The sequence below is a fragment of the Macaca nemestrina genome, chromosome 9 (genome assembly GCF_043159975.1).
Source record: "Macaca nemestrina isolate mMacNem1 chromosome 9, mMacNem.hap1, whole genome shotgun sequence".
Lineage (NCBI taxonomy): Eukaryota > Metazoa > Chordata > Mammalia > Primates > Cercopithecidae > Macaca > Macaca nemestrina.
The window spans coordinates 8,760,606-8,773,351 of record NC_092133.1 but is presented as its reverse complement, the minus strand read 5'-3'; the positions used below and the strand labels follow the sequence as shown (position 1 = coordinate 8,773,351).

The window sequence follows — 12,746 nt, the reverse complement described above, 5'->3', positions numbered from 1 at the left end:
TACCAACTCTTCTACCTGATTCCTACATTCTTTTTATCTCCTGACATTAAAAGGTGCTCAAAGTGTAATTACATGAAGAACTCAGATATTTTGTAAGGCTTTTTTTTTTTTTTTTTTCCTTTTTTGCATATATTACGATGCTTTTTCCCTGCTCCTTAAGTAGAAAACATGCGGTGGCTAAAACTTTAAATTATATGCGTATGGGCCAAATCCTATTAAACACCATGTCTACAACAAAAACCTGTCTGTGAAGTAATGTCTAAACTTTCAGAAGTTCTCTTTGAGCAGTGTGCAATAAAGACATAGCAAAAATTGGGATAGTTCAGTGACATTTTCATGAAATTTGATTTGTAATAAATTTACTAATCTTTGTAGATGAAAATGTACCAGTCACCGAGACTATGAACTTTTATGCTTAATGAAAAGAATGAAATTACATATTCCCCAAACACTAGGTAATAAAATAATTTTCTTTTAAATATTATTTTTTACCTATACTTAAGTGATGTGTGTTTTTCCTGCTCTGGGAAGTTTGGAGAATTTCGTGCTGTCAAAAACTGAGAATAGTCTGTTCTCCTCATCTTCTGTGTGTCCGCCATGCTAGGGAATGGGCAGTATGCCCGTTTGTAGTTTCATGCAGAGCATGGAGTAGGAGGGACTAATTAAGTGTTTTTGATAATTTTGTATTAGGTCAAATAGAAATCCTAGTTGTGTTTGTGTATATCGGCTTTATTGAGATATAATTTCACATACCATGCAGTTCAACATTGGAAGTTCTGGTTATATTTTTAAAAAGCACTTAATGAAAGCAGAATGGGTGATGATGTTGTACATTGTAGTTCCAAAGTACAATCTGCTAATTTTGTTGTGCTGTGTAGTCTTGCACCCCACTGCCCAGTGCTCATTAACTTCTAATTACAGAAATCTCTCAGAGACATTAGAGAGGAAATCTTAAGAATTTCTGAGATGAGATTCTTCTAGACTTCAGCTATATGGTGAGTTAGCTAAAAACAATAAAGTGATTTGAAGATCTCCCCTTCTTCCAAGCAAAAGAAGGAAGTTATTTGGTGCTTAGCTTTAGATCACCTCATCGTTGTCTTTGAGAAATAAAAAATAAACATGAACACATTAAATACAAACACCTACATACATGCATACACATATATACACATACATTGTACAGCTCTTCCTCTTTGTTTTTTCAGGTAAGTTGATCAGACTCGTGGGTTGTTTTTGGAAGTGTTCGGAACATTTTTTTATGTAATACAAAAAGTTTATAAGTAGATAATATTTTTAGATTAGAACTAAAGACTATAAAAGGTGCATTGATGCTACATATACCTGAAAATAGTCAAGGACTTTGATAAGACTGAAGGGAAAAGTCATTGCCTTCATGCAGAAATGCTGTGGAGTGGAAGGAAATGGCATGGGCATGCTCAATCCTCAATAAAAGAAAACTGCATTGAATTATCTTAAAAGTTATGGGTCCTACCAGGCTATACTTAATTGTTCATTAAATAAGTTAAGCAGAAGTTTTACAGTTCTTTTTGTATTTGAACATAATAACTGGAAATAGAAAACTCTTCAATCATAGATTTGTTTTTAGTTCAAGTAGCACTTTCTGGTCTATTTGAAAGGCTTGCCCCTTTAGGAAGATTTATAACCTTTATCTCATGCCGTACTTGATTAAGCTTTACCTTGACTTCTCTAGGGCGCACTGTTCCTCATAAGGATGTGTTAGGTGGGTGGAGGCGGGGCATATGTAGCTGAATTTGTTATATGCGTAGTGAGGAGTTTATCAAGCTACATTGCTGTGAAAATAATTCCTATAAGTAGGCATTCTTAATATAATTGGTTTTCAGCCTGAAGAATGTATATGTCTGTGTTTGGGGCAGGGGGTCATTTTTTTTTGGAGAGGATCGAAATTTGCAGAAAGGACTGCTTTGAATATTGGAGTCACATTTTCCCTGTCTTTGTACTTCTCATATTGCCTGGCAAGGCGTTCCTGTATATCATGAGGATTCAGTAAATGTGGGAATTATTTTGAAGCCTTGTTATCTTTACTAATGGTAGAAAATTGTTGCATTTTACCAATCTGTTACATTCTAAGGAATATGTCTGATCTAATTCCTAATTCAAGATGGCAATTAAAATACTTTTTTAAAAGTACACTAAGAATATTTTTACCTAGTATTAGTATTCTATCCAGCAAACACATTTGTCTTGATGTAATTTAGGAAGCACTTAGAAGTATTTGGTCCCACAAATAATTTTTTAACAGTTGCTTTAAACCCCTTTTGTGGTAAATTGGAAGCTAATCTACCTTTTTTTTTTTTTTTTTTTTTTTTTTAGCCCAGGCTGATACCCATACTTTACCAGACTGCTTAGTAGACAGTATTACTGTATTTACCTAACATTAACTTGTGTTAAGGTTAATTAAATGGCTCAGTGGTAATGGAATGTTCTTTATAGATTTGGGCAGAAGTGATGTTTCTGTTTCCCCCCTATTCTAACTGGATTGTAATGTTTTATTTTAGCACATTTTATTTGAAATCATCTGGTTCAACTTTTACTTTATTAATAATTCTTAATGGGTATAAGGAAGACTTGGCTGTGAGAGAATCTGAAATCAAAATGTTGCCAACGTTTACTTACAGTGAAGATGGTTTCAGTTGCTCCAAGTTGTTTCAATGCTAAAGAGCAGTATGGAAAGTTCAGCATTTGTTTTGATTCTGCTTTAAGAATGCAGTGTAAAGGGCAGGAGGAGCTCAACACCAGCTGGAAGCACATCCCTGTCTCCTTGGTTTCTGCAAAGTCAGGATGAACGCAGGACCAGAACTGGGGGCTCAGTGTCTCTTGTGACGTTTGGTTTCTTATACTAGATTATCGATCTTCGATCCAATTCTTACAGTCTAATAATTCCTCTAAATCCCACCAGAGCCTGGAGCCTGCACTGATGGTAAGGTAAATGTGTAGGCAGTTCTAGTTCTGGAAAGAAAATTTTTAAAGGGAAAGCAAAAAACTAACTTTCCTTACCCTTACAGGACATTTAAATGATGCATCAGGATCCAGGAAGCACAGAGAAACACTTAAAAGAGTTTGGAGTGATTGCTACGGTTTGTGTTTTTTGAAGAAAATGAGAATTAAATGCTTTTGTATCTTGATGCTTGTTTTAGGGGTTGTAGAAGGTGATTTAGCTGCTATAGAAGCATACAAGTCATCAGGAGGAGACATTGCACGTCAGCTCACTGCAGACGAAGTACGCTTGCTGAACCGTCCTTCTGCCTTTGATGTTGGCTATACTCTTGTACACTTGGCTATTCGTTTTCAGAGGCAGGATATGCTAGCAATATTGCTTACAGAGGTAGGTTTGGCATTTTGGTTAAATGTTCATTTATATTAAGGAAATCTGTTCTTTAGTTTTCATTTTTGATTTTATAATGTTTCTCTAAGCAGCTTTAAAATGTTTTGAATTCTTTTACCTCCTTTAAAAAATAACATTAAACTTAAGAGACTTAACTTTTAAGAGTATATGCTTTCAAATATTTGAATAGTCACAACAATGTTTGACTCATCATGTTTGGTTCAAACAAACCTGGAATGTATCTGTCATTCTTTAGTCATTCAATTAACAGATATTTACTGCATATTTACTGTGTGCCATGCACTGGGCTGAGAAGGGATAATTGTAAAGATGTTGGCTCTTTCTTCATTGAATCTCCAGCAAAGTAGAGAAATGAACTGGTAGTTCTGTGCAGCCTGTGCCCTGGTAGATGTAAATGCCAAGCACTATGCCAGTGCTTGAAGAGTTTTGAGGTGTCATGTCGTCTTTCTTACAGCAGGTAATGTTTTTGCTACAGTTTGAAGGGGAAGAGTTAGGAGTTAGCCACATGAAGTGGATGAGGGAGAGAAGAGAAGTTGAGGAAAGCATTTTTACAGGGCACAGAGATGGTGGAATTTGTGGTGAATCCAGGGACTTGCAGGTAAATAAACATGGCTGAGATGGTGACTGGGAATGGAGAGAAGGGAAGTCTGAAAGATAAGCAGGGGTTGGATTATGAAGGATCTTCTGTGTCAAGGAATTTGAAGATTATCCCTAGGGCCCTGGATGGTGTTAGGTACAGGCACAGGGGAGTGAGCAGAGCAGATTGTGTTTTGGCTGCTATACACTGGAGAGGGGCGAGCCTGATTAGGAGGGGGTTGCAGAGGTGCTGGCAAGAACTTCTGCCAGAAGGGCAGAAGGGCAGCCATAGAAGGGTACCCAGAAGGGTAGCCTTAGAAATGGGAAGAGGGTTAGAGGGTTGGAGAAACTGAGACAGGCCCTCAGTCTGAAGAAGTAGACTGACTGACTGGATATGGGAAGATATAGAGTGGACCTAAGGTGATTCTTCAGTTTCTGGCTGACATAACTAGATATATGCTACAAATGATTGAGAGAGATTGCCTGTGAATTATTCAGGATGTGACTACATTATCCAGGGTTTTTTTTTTTTTTTTAAAAGCCAGAGTCTAACTTTGTTGCCCAGGCTGTAGTGTAGTGGTACGATCTTGGCTTACTGCAACTTCTGCCTCCTGGAGTCAAGCAATTCTCCTGTGTCAGCCTCCCAAGAAACTGGGATTGTAGGCGCATGCCACCACGCCTAGCTAGTTTTGTATTTTTAGAAAGATGAGGTTTCACCATGTTGGCCAGACTGGTCTTGAACTCCTGACCTCAAAGATCTGCCTGCTTTGGCCTCCCAAAGTGCTGGGATTATAGGCATGAGCCACCACGTCTGGCCAAGGTAGCTTTTTTTTTTTTTTTTTTTTTTTTTTTGAGACGGAGTCTCGCTCTGCCACCCAGGTTGGAGTACAGTGGCCGGATCTCAGCTCACTGCAAGCTCCGCCTCCCAGGTTTACGCCATTCTCCTGCCTCAGTCTCCCGAGTAGCTGGGACTACAGGCGCCCGCCACCTCGCCCGGCTAGTTTTTTGTATTTTTAGTAGAGACGAGGTTTCACCGTGTTAACCAGGATGGTCTCGATCTCCTGACTTCGTGATTCGCCCGTCTCGGCCTCCCAAAGTGCTGGGATTACAGGCTTGAGCCACCGCGCCCGGCCCAAGGTAGCATTTTTTAATGGTAAGAGAAATAGAGTAAAAGTGCAGAGAGTCATATTAATTGTGGATTCAAATTTTGTCAGTATATATCTTTCGTATATACTTTTGCATATCTGTTTATTCAAATTTGCCAATATTTGGGAACCACTACAGGGCATTGTATGGGGATTAAAATATTTGAAGGTTAGGTGGAAACATGATTGTAGTATTGTGTCCAGTTTGGTAAGATTCCAGTGAAGCTGGGGTGGGGGGCTTGAGAGACTGAAGGCCATGATGAAAACAAAAGGGCAGGCTTATTGAATATAAATAAGGGAGAAGGGAACTTTTCAGATAGAGGGATCCAGGTTTTAGAATGTGAGATAGAAGAATTAGAGTTTTTCTAGTGTTGAAGGCCTGGCTGCATTTGTGTTGTGGTGCCTAGTCGTGTTGTCTGTTGTATATTGGAAGGGCCATCAATGTGGAATTGTAGTTGCTGGTGGTGACAGGAGCCAGCATAAAGAAGGCAGTTGTAAACTAGGGTGAAAGTCTTTAGGGGCTCCCCTGAGGTAGGTAGAAGATTATTACAAGGTTTTAGAGGGGCCATCATGAGTCATTGAGCTCCTGAGACAGTCTGAGGACTAACAGTGGGATGATGATAGAACCCTATCAGTATTTTTATTGCAGTATCACAGATTATCTGGAAACTTAGCAGCTAAGACAACAAATGTATGTTATCTCACAGAGTTCGTGAGGGTTAGAATCCAGGAGCTACTTAGCTGAATAGTTTTGACTCACGATGTCATGAGGTTACAGTCAAGTGGTCCAGGGCTGTAGTTGTCAAAAGACTCAACTGGGGCTAGAGTATCTGTTCCTAAGCCTACTCAGGTGGCTTTTGGCCGGAGGCTTCAATTCTGTGCCATGCAGGCCTGTCTACAGGGATGCTCATGATACAGCAGCTGGTTTCACCCCCAGCAAGTGATCCAAGAGAGGCACAGAGTGCAAGAGAGTGATCCAGTGTCTTTGAAACCTGCAGTGTCTTTTATAAATGGATTTAGGAAGCAGTATACCATTACTTTTGCTGTATTCTGTGGGACATGTGGAACAACCCCAGAACAGCGTGGGAGAGGTGGGGGGGGGGGTTTGTTCCAGGCAGAGAGCAAAATTGGTCATGGATTCAGTCTCCATGGAATAAATACTCCAAAGGACAGAATTAAAGGGGCCAGTAGGGAGACTGGAAGTGGGGGAGTCTGGACTAAGTCTAGACTAGGGGGGTGTGTTGCAGAGAATGCTCAGCCAAGTTCTTTTGGAATGAGAACAGGAGAACATTAGAGTTGGGGATATGTATGTGGGGCAGGAGTTTTCATCGGATTCTGTGTCATGGACCCTGTTGGTAGTCTCATGAAGCTTAAGGACTCCTTCCCAAAATACTGTTTTTAAATAAATAAAATAAGAAGTAAATGAGATTACAAAGGAAATCAGTTGTTTTGAAATAATAGCTACCAAAATACTAAACTAAATTTGTGATATATAAGAAAATACATTTTAATATTGGTAAAAAGGTGGGGAAAATGGATTTAACTTGAATTAAAACCAAATTCCCATTAAAGTTCTTGGACCATTCCCAAGATCATGGACCCTAAGTTAAGAACTCCTAGCCTGTGGAGATGGTTGAGAACCATAAAGTTGAAGAGGTGAGAAGGTGAGTGGCAGGCTTCAGGGGCACATCCTACTTAAGGATGGTGGTGGAAGGGGTTGTTTGGGGGGCTAGGTTTCTTTTAGAATGTTTGTAGTAGTCAGGGTCCAGTCCAGGTGGTTTTTGGAAAGGTCTTTCCAGATTTTTGGAAAGGGCCTGAGAGCTAGCTGATTGGAATAAGCTATTTTTGAATTTACTTTGGGGGAGCCATTTTAGCTATGTTGTTTGAGAAATAGTCAGTTATATTCTGAAAATATTTAATATTTGGTTTTCCATGTTTGAGTGTTGATGAATGGTTGGGCTCTTGGATTTAAGATGTAGTGAGAATTTTCATGGTTAATGGTAATCTTGGCGAATAAAGTCTAGTAGAACTCAATTTCTATGTAGGAGTTTTTTTTTTTTTGTTTGTTTGTTTGTTTTTTTTTTTAGAAGGAGTCTCACTCTGTCGCCCAGGTTGGAGTGCAGTGGCACGATCTCGGCTCACTGCAAGCTCCGCCTCCCGGGTTCACGCGATTCTCCTGCCTCAGCCTCCCGAGTAGCTGGGACCACAGGCGCCCGCCACCACGCCCGGCTAATTTTTTGTATTTTTTAAGTAGAGATGGGGTTTCACCGTATTAGCCAGGATGGTCTCGATCTCCTGACCTCGTGATCCACCCGTCTCGGCCTCCCAAAGTGCTGGGATTACAGGCTTGAGCCACCGCGCCCGGCTAGGAGTTTTTTAATTTTTAATTTTTTTCTTTTAAGACAGGCTTTCTCTCTGTTGCCCAGGGGTGTGATCATGGCTCACTACAGCCTCATCCTCCCTGGCTCAAGTGATCCTCTCACCTTTCAGCCTCCCCAGTAGCTGGGATTACTGATGCATGCCACCAATGCCTAGCTAATATTTTGGGTTTTTTTGTAGAGGCAGAGTTTCATTATGTTGCCGAGGCAGGTCTTGAATTCCTGAGCTCAAGTGATCCTCCTGCCTTGGCCTCACACAGTGCTGGGATTATAGGTGTGAGCCACCGCACCTGGCTGGAGTTTCAGAATAGGGAGTCAGGTGACTGTGTGGGGTATGCAGGGTTTTTTAAACATTATTTCTTTAATAGCAGTAGCAGTTAGTTGTGTACATATATGATGTACATGACATTATCAGTAAACCTTAGTCTTTGAGAAGAAGAAGGGGCTGGAAGACCTGTTGCTTCAGACCCCACTGTGGCTGGAAGGCCAGGTTGGTGATATCAGGGAACAGGCTCACTCTGGCTCACTCTGGATTTTTTTTTGTCAGAGTCTCTCTCTGTCACCCAGGCTGGAGTGCAGTGGTGCGATCTCAGCTCATTTCAACTTCCTCCTCCCGGGTTCAAGCGATTCTCATGCCTCAGCCTTCCAAGTAACTGAGACTGCAGCTAATAGTTATAGTAGTAGTTTTAGTAGAGACAGGGTTTCATCATGTTGGCCAGGCTGGTCTCGAACTGCTGAACTGAACCAATCCACCCACCCTGGCCTCCCAGAGTTGTTGGGATCACAGGCGTGAGCCATTGTGCCTGGCCTCGAATTCCATTTGTTACTGGCAGATGCTCAACTGTGATTTTAGAATTCTGTGTATGTATTTTTATTTAGATCCACAAATTAGATATGACTGAAATATAAGGTTAAATTAAATCTTTGCAACTTTTGTTGCTATTTAGCATTTTAAAAAGAAGAAAAAAATAACAAAAGAAGAAAGTTTTAGCCTTCCTTTTTTGTTTGTTGTTTTCTTGCTTAGGAGGGCTGTGCAATAGTGCTCCCATCTCACTCCCGTCAGGCTGAGCTTCAGAGGTTGGCAGTCTGTGTTTAAACTTGGAGATGCCAAATGCTTTTTTAAAAACTCAAGAGTGGTAACAAATGGAGAGGAAGAAAGGGGGCTTGAGGTCAGTGGGAACTAACCCTTTAAATCCTGTGCTTTTTTTGAGTCCAAGTTAGGGTACTTGAATCTTGCGGGAGAAGAGTGTTTGCGGTTTTCCCTTTCTCTATCAGCTGTGATTCTCTGCTTCTAAAGGATGTTTTTATTGGGTGCACGATGGTTAGTCTGCTTAGGTTTTCTGTCCTCCCTCCTCTTCCTGTGATGTGTCTATGAACAACACCCTTTTCCATAAATTTTATGTGTGTCTTTGAGTATTTCCTTGTGATAAATTATTAAATAGAATTACTGAATCAGAGGATAAAACATTTTTATGACTTTCTGAAAAGTTATACTGGTATATACTTTCATTGGTAAGGAAATAATACCCAGTGTATTTTAAGATTAGAGAAAACCTTGAGTTATTGGAAAATTTTGCTGATTTCTTTTAAATACTGTTGTTTTCTGCTTCCATTTGTGGTACATGAGTTGAGAGGAAAGTTTCTTTTGTATTTAAGGTGTCTCAACAAGCAGCAAAGTGTATTCCAGCAATGGTGTGTCCTGAACTGACAGAACAAATCCGGAGAGAGATAGCTGCCTCTCTTCATCAGAGAAAGGGGGATTTTGCTTGCTATTTTCTGACTGACCTTGTAACATTTACATTGCCAGCAGGTAACTCCAAAATCTAATGTAAAAAGACTTTTTCATTTTATTATAGTTATATTTGTGTATATAGGTGAAAAATGTTTTTGTTAGGAAGCACATAACGTAGCTACTACATGTGCATCTTAAATTACTTGACTGTCCTATTTATGCTGGAAGTGAGCATACGGAGGGCTACTTGTTAGTAAATACTTTTGCTATCTGAGAGGAAGTTGTGGACCTCAGATTATTTTTTAAAAATCTGTTTTACTCTTTTATTTTTCTCTTTGGTTTTATTTTAGAATATCCTTTAAAAAAAACTCCTTTGAAAAATTTTCCCTTTTTCATTCTGGTATGTTATTTTGAAATTAGATAGCTATATTGGTTACCTGGTATTAAGAGATGGGATTAGAACATGAGCTTTTGATGGGTAGAGTCAGATTATTTGAACACATGGCATTCTCTTGAATGTGTCATTCCTTTTTTACTCATTTTGTATATTTCTACTATGTTTGTGAAGCAACTTTTCATTTTTCAATTCATTGACAGTTGAAAATGTCCTCCAGAGTGTTTTTTGTCAGTTGGCATTGAATAAATACAATAAACACCAAAAGTTTCTAAAATCTTTAATCTGAGATCTCTTTGTTTTGTTGCTGTTTTTTTGTTTTGTTTGGTTTTTTGTTGTTTTTAAATTGAAACGGGGTCTTGCTCTATTGCCTAAGCTAGAGTGCAGTGGCATGATCATAGCTCACTGCAGCCTTCAACTTCTGGGCTCAAGTGATCCTCCTGCCTTGGCCTCCTGAGCAGCTAGGACTGTAGGCTCCTGCCACCCACCCCTGGCTAATTTTTTATTGTTTTGTAGAGATGGAGTGTTTACTTGGGCTAGATCTGAGTGTTTTTAATTTTTATATTCAGACAAACAGGAACGTTTACAAATTGGAGGAGATAGTAATTAAGTTTTCTGAAATTGGAGGAAGTTTCATTTGAAATGCACTCATTCTGTGTATTTAAGCTTACCCCAGAATGATTAGATTTTGTAAAATTTATTTTTTATTTTTATTTTTTGAGACAGGGTCTCACTCTGTCATCCAGGCTGGAGTGTGGTGGCAACATCACGGCTCATTGCAGCCTTGGCCTCCCCAGGCTCAAACAGTTCTCTCACCATAGCCTCCTGAGTAGCTGGGACTACAGGTGTCTACTGCCTCGTCTGATTAATTTTTGTATATATTTTGTTTAGAGACAGGGTTTTGCCATGTTGCCCAGGCTGGGCTCAGAATCCTGAGTTCAAGCAGTCTGCTGGCCTCAGCCTCCCAAAGTGCTGGAATTATAGGCGTGAGCCACTGCACCCGGCCCAGAAAAGAAATATTTTACCTCACACATGTTATACTTGTATATTAAGAAAAAGCTATCTGATAACCTTTAACGGAAAGGGAGTTATTTTAGAGAAAGTTACTAGTAGATAATTAATAAGTGTAATTAAGTATAAGTGAAGTATAAGTTATGAAACAAAAGATCTTTTAAGTTTGTTTTTTCTTTGTAGATATTGAAGATTTGCCCCCAACTGTCCAAGAAAAATTATTTGATGAGGTGCTTGATAGAGACGTTCAAAAAGGTAAGCATGGAATTAATGAGTATAATTTACCTTTCATCTGATCAAGTAAGTTTTGTTTAGTAAAGCATGGTGTAGTTTGGTGTATAGTCAACTTGCTTTATTTTTATTTTAAATTAAAGATGTAAAGTCCTGAAGTTCAGTGTTACATTGTATGGTTCACTGTCATAGAGTGAACAAATAAAGATAGAAAAATTTTAAAACCTTGGTTCTCTGCTTCCTGTTCCAGAATGTGTATATTTCTATATTAAACACTTTTTTAGAAAATAAAACTAAAGAATTTAAAAGTTGATTAAATTATTCTAGAGACAGAAGATGTTTCAAGTACTCAGAAGTTTGTATTTTAGTTGGTCAATTTTATTTAGGTGTTTATTGGTAAATTACATATAAACCATTTTATATCTAGAAAATAGGTTCTTTTTCCCCATGAATATTCTCTAATGACATAGGTATGGAAATGAACATGTATTTAAATCCATCGTACAGAATTAGAAGAAGAATCTCCAATTATTAACTGGTCCTTGGAATTGGCTACACGTTTGGACAGTCGATTATATGCACTTTGGAACCGGACTGCAGGAGACTGCCTACTTGATTCAGTACTACAAGCTACCTGGGGCATCTATGACAAGGACTCGGTGCTTCGGAAAGCCCTGCATGACAGCCTGCATGACTGTTCACATTGGTGAGCTGGCATTCTGCCCCGTTTCAACCCAGGAGTGCATTTGCTGGATCATTTCCTTGTAGTGGCAGAATACTTTTTATGTCAGTTATATTTTCTATGGAAACGAGAGGAAAAAACAGTTCATTTTGGACATTAAAATACTTTGAACATGTCCATGGTTTTTGTTTTTGTTTTTCCCCCAAGAAACGAGATAAAAGCAAGAATAAATGGTTTTTATACCTTTTTTTGCTAAATTTTAAAATGGAAACATTTGAAGCTTTAAAATGCAAGCATTTATTGTTTCTATAAAACAGAAGCAGTATATTTGAACATTTCAAATGCAACATTTCAAGTTATATAGTAGCCTTAAATATTGATAAAGCCTTTGCTCATCTTTTTAGGGATTGATTGGTTGATCAGTCCATCGATGGAAGCAGGGTCTGGCTCAGTTGCTGGGCTGGAGTGCAGTGGTGCAGTCTCGGCTCACTGCATCCTCCACCTCCTGGGCTCAAGCCATCCTTCCACCTCAGCCTCCTGAGTAGCTAGAACTACAGGTGCTCATCACCATGCCCGGCTGTTTTATGTATTTTTGGTAGAGATGGGGTTTTGCCATATTTCCCAGGGTGGCTTTGATAATCCTGATCTCAAGCGATCCACCTGCCTGAGGCTCCCAAAGTGCTGGGATGACAGACCTGCGCTGCCGCACCCAACCTTATTTAATATTTGTGTTCACCTAAGAGGTTATCTTGACATTGTGTTACAAGTTTTTTTTCCTTCCTGAGGGAGTCTTAAGATCACATTCTTTATTTTGCAAATTTTCAAACCCATGGAATAATTTTTTAAAAATTCAGTGCAACGGATCCTGGTATTTTCATTCAGCTGAGCAGTGGTTAGCATTTTGTCACACCGTCTGCATACAGAGAGACTCTTGGGTCAATTCGTTGTGGACATCATGATGCTTTACCCTTCAAAACATTAACATACATCTTTCCAGAACAAGAATATTCTCCTACTCACCCACATCTCCATTCCTACATCTAATTCAACATTGATTCTGTCATCTAACAGTTCATAATCACATTTCTCCAATTGTCTCAAAGTGGTCTTTATATATATGTATTTTAACAGCATGCAGTCACTGGAAAAATAATTGTTTTTGTGAATGAATAGTTCAGATCTTTACATTTATTTGACTTATGTGTTATTTTC

The 12,746-nt window shown here is 39.1% G+C and overlaps 1 protein-coding gene across 4 annotated transcripts in view; it reads left to right on the top strand.

Annotated features, from left to right (window-relative positions):
• The window catches only part of LOC105470296 (zinc finger RANBP2-type containing 1), a 71,946-nt gene that overhangs the window by 46,712 nt on the left and 12,488 nt on the right, over positions 1-12,746 (top strand). For all 4 annotated transcript variants that reach the window (XM_011722158.3, XM_011722139.3, XM_024789358.2 and 1 more), the window contains 4 exons: positions 3,177-3,364; positions 9,141-9,294; positions 10,805-10,876; positions 11,360-11,558. In XM_011722158.3, the coding sequence (XP_011720460.1) occupies positions 3,177-3,364; positions 9,141-9,294; positions 10,805-10,876; positions 11,360-11,558 (613 nt within the window). The remainder of the gene's footprint in view (positions 1-3,176; positions 3,365-9,140; positions 9,295-10,804; positions 10,877-11,359; positions 11,559-12,746) is intronic.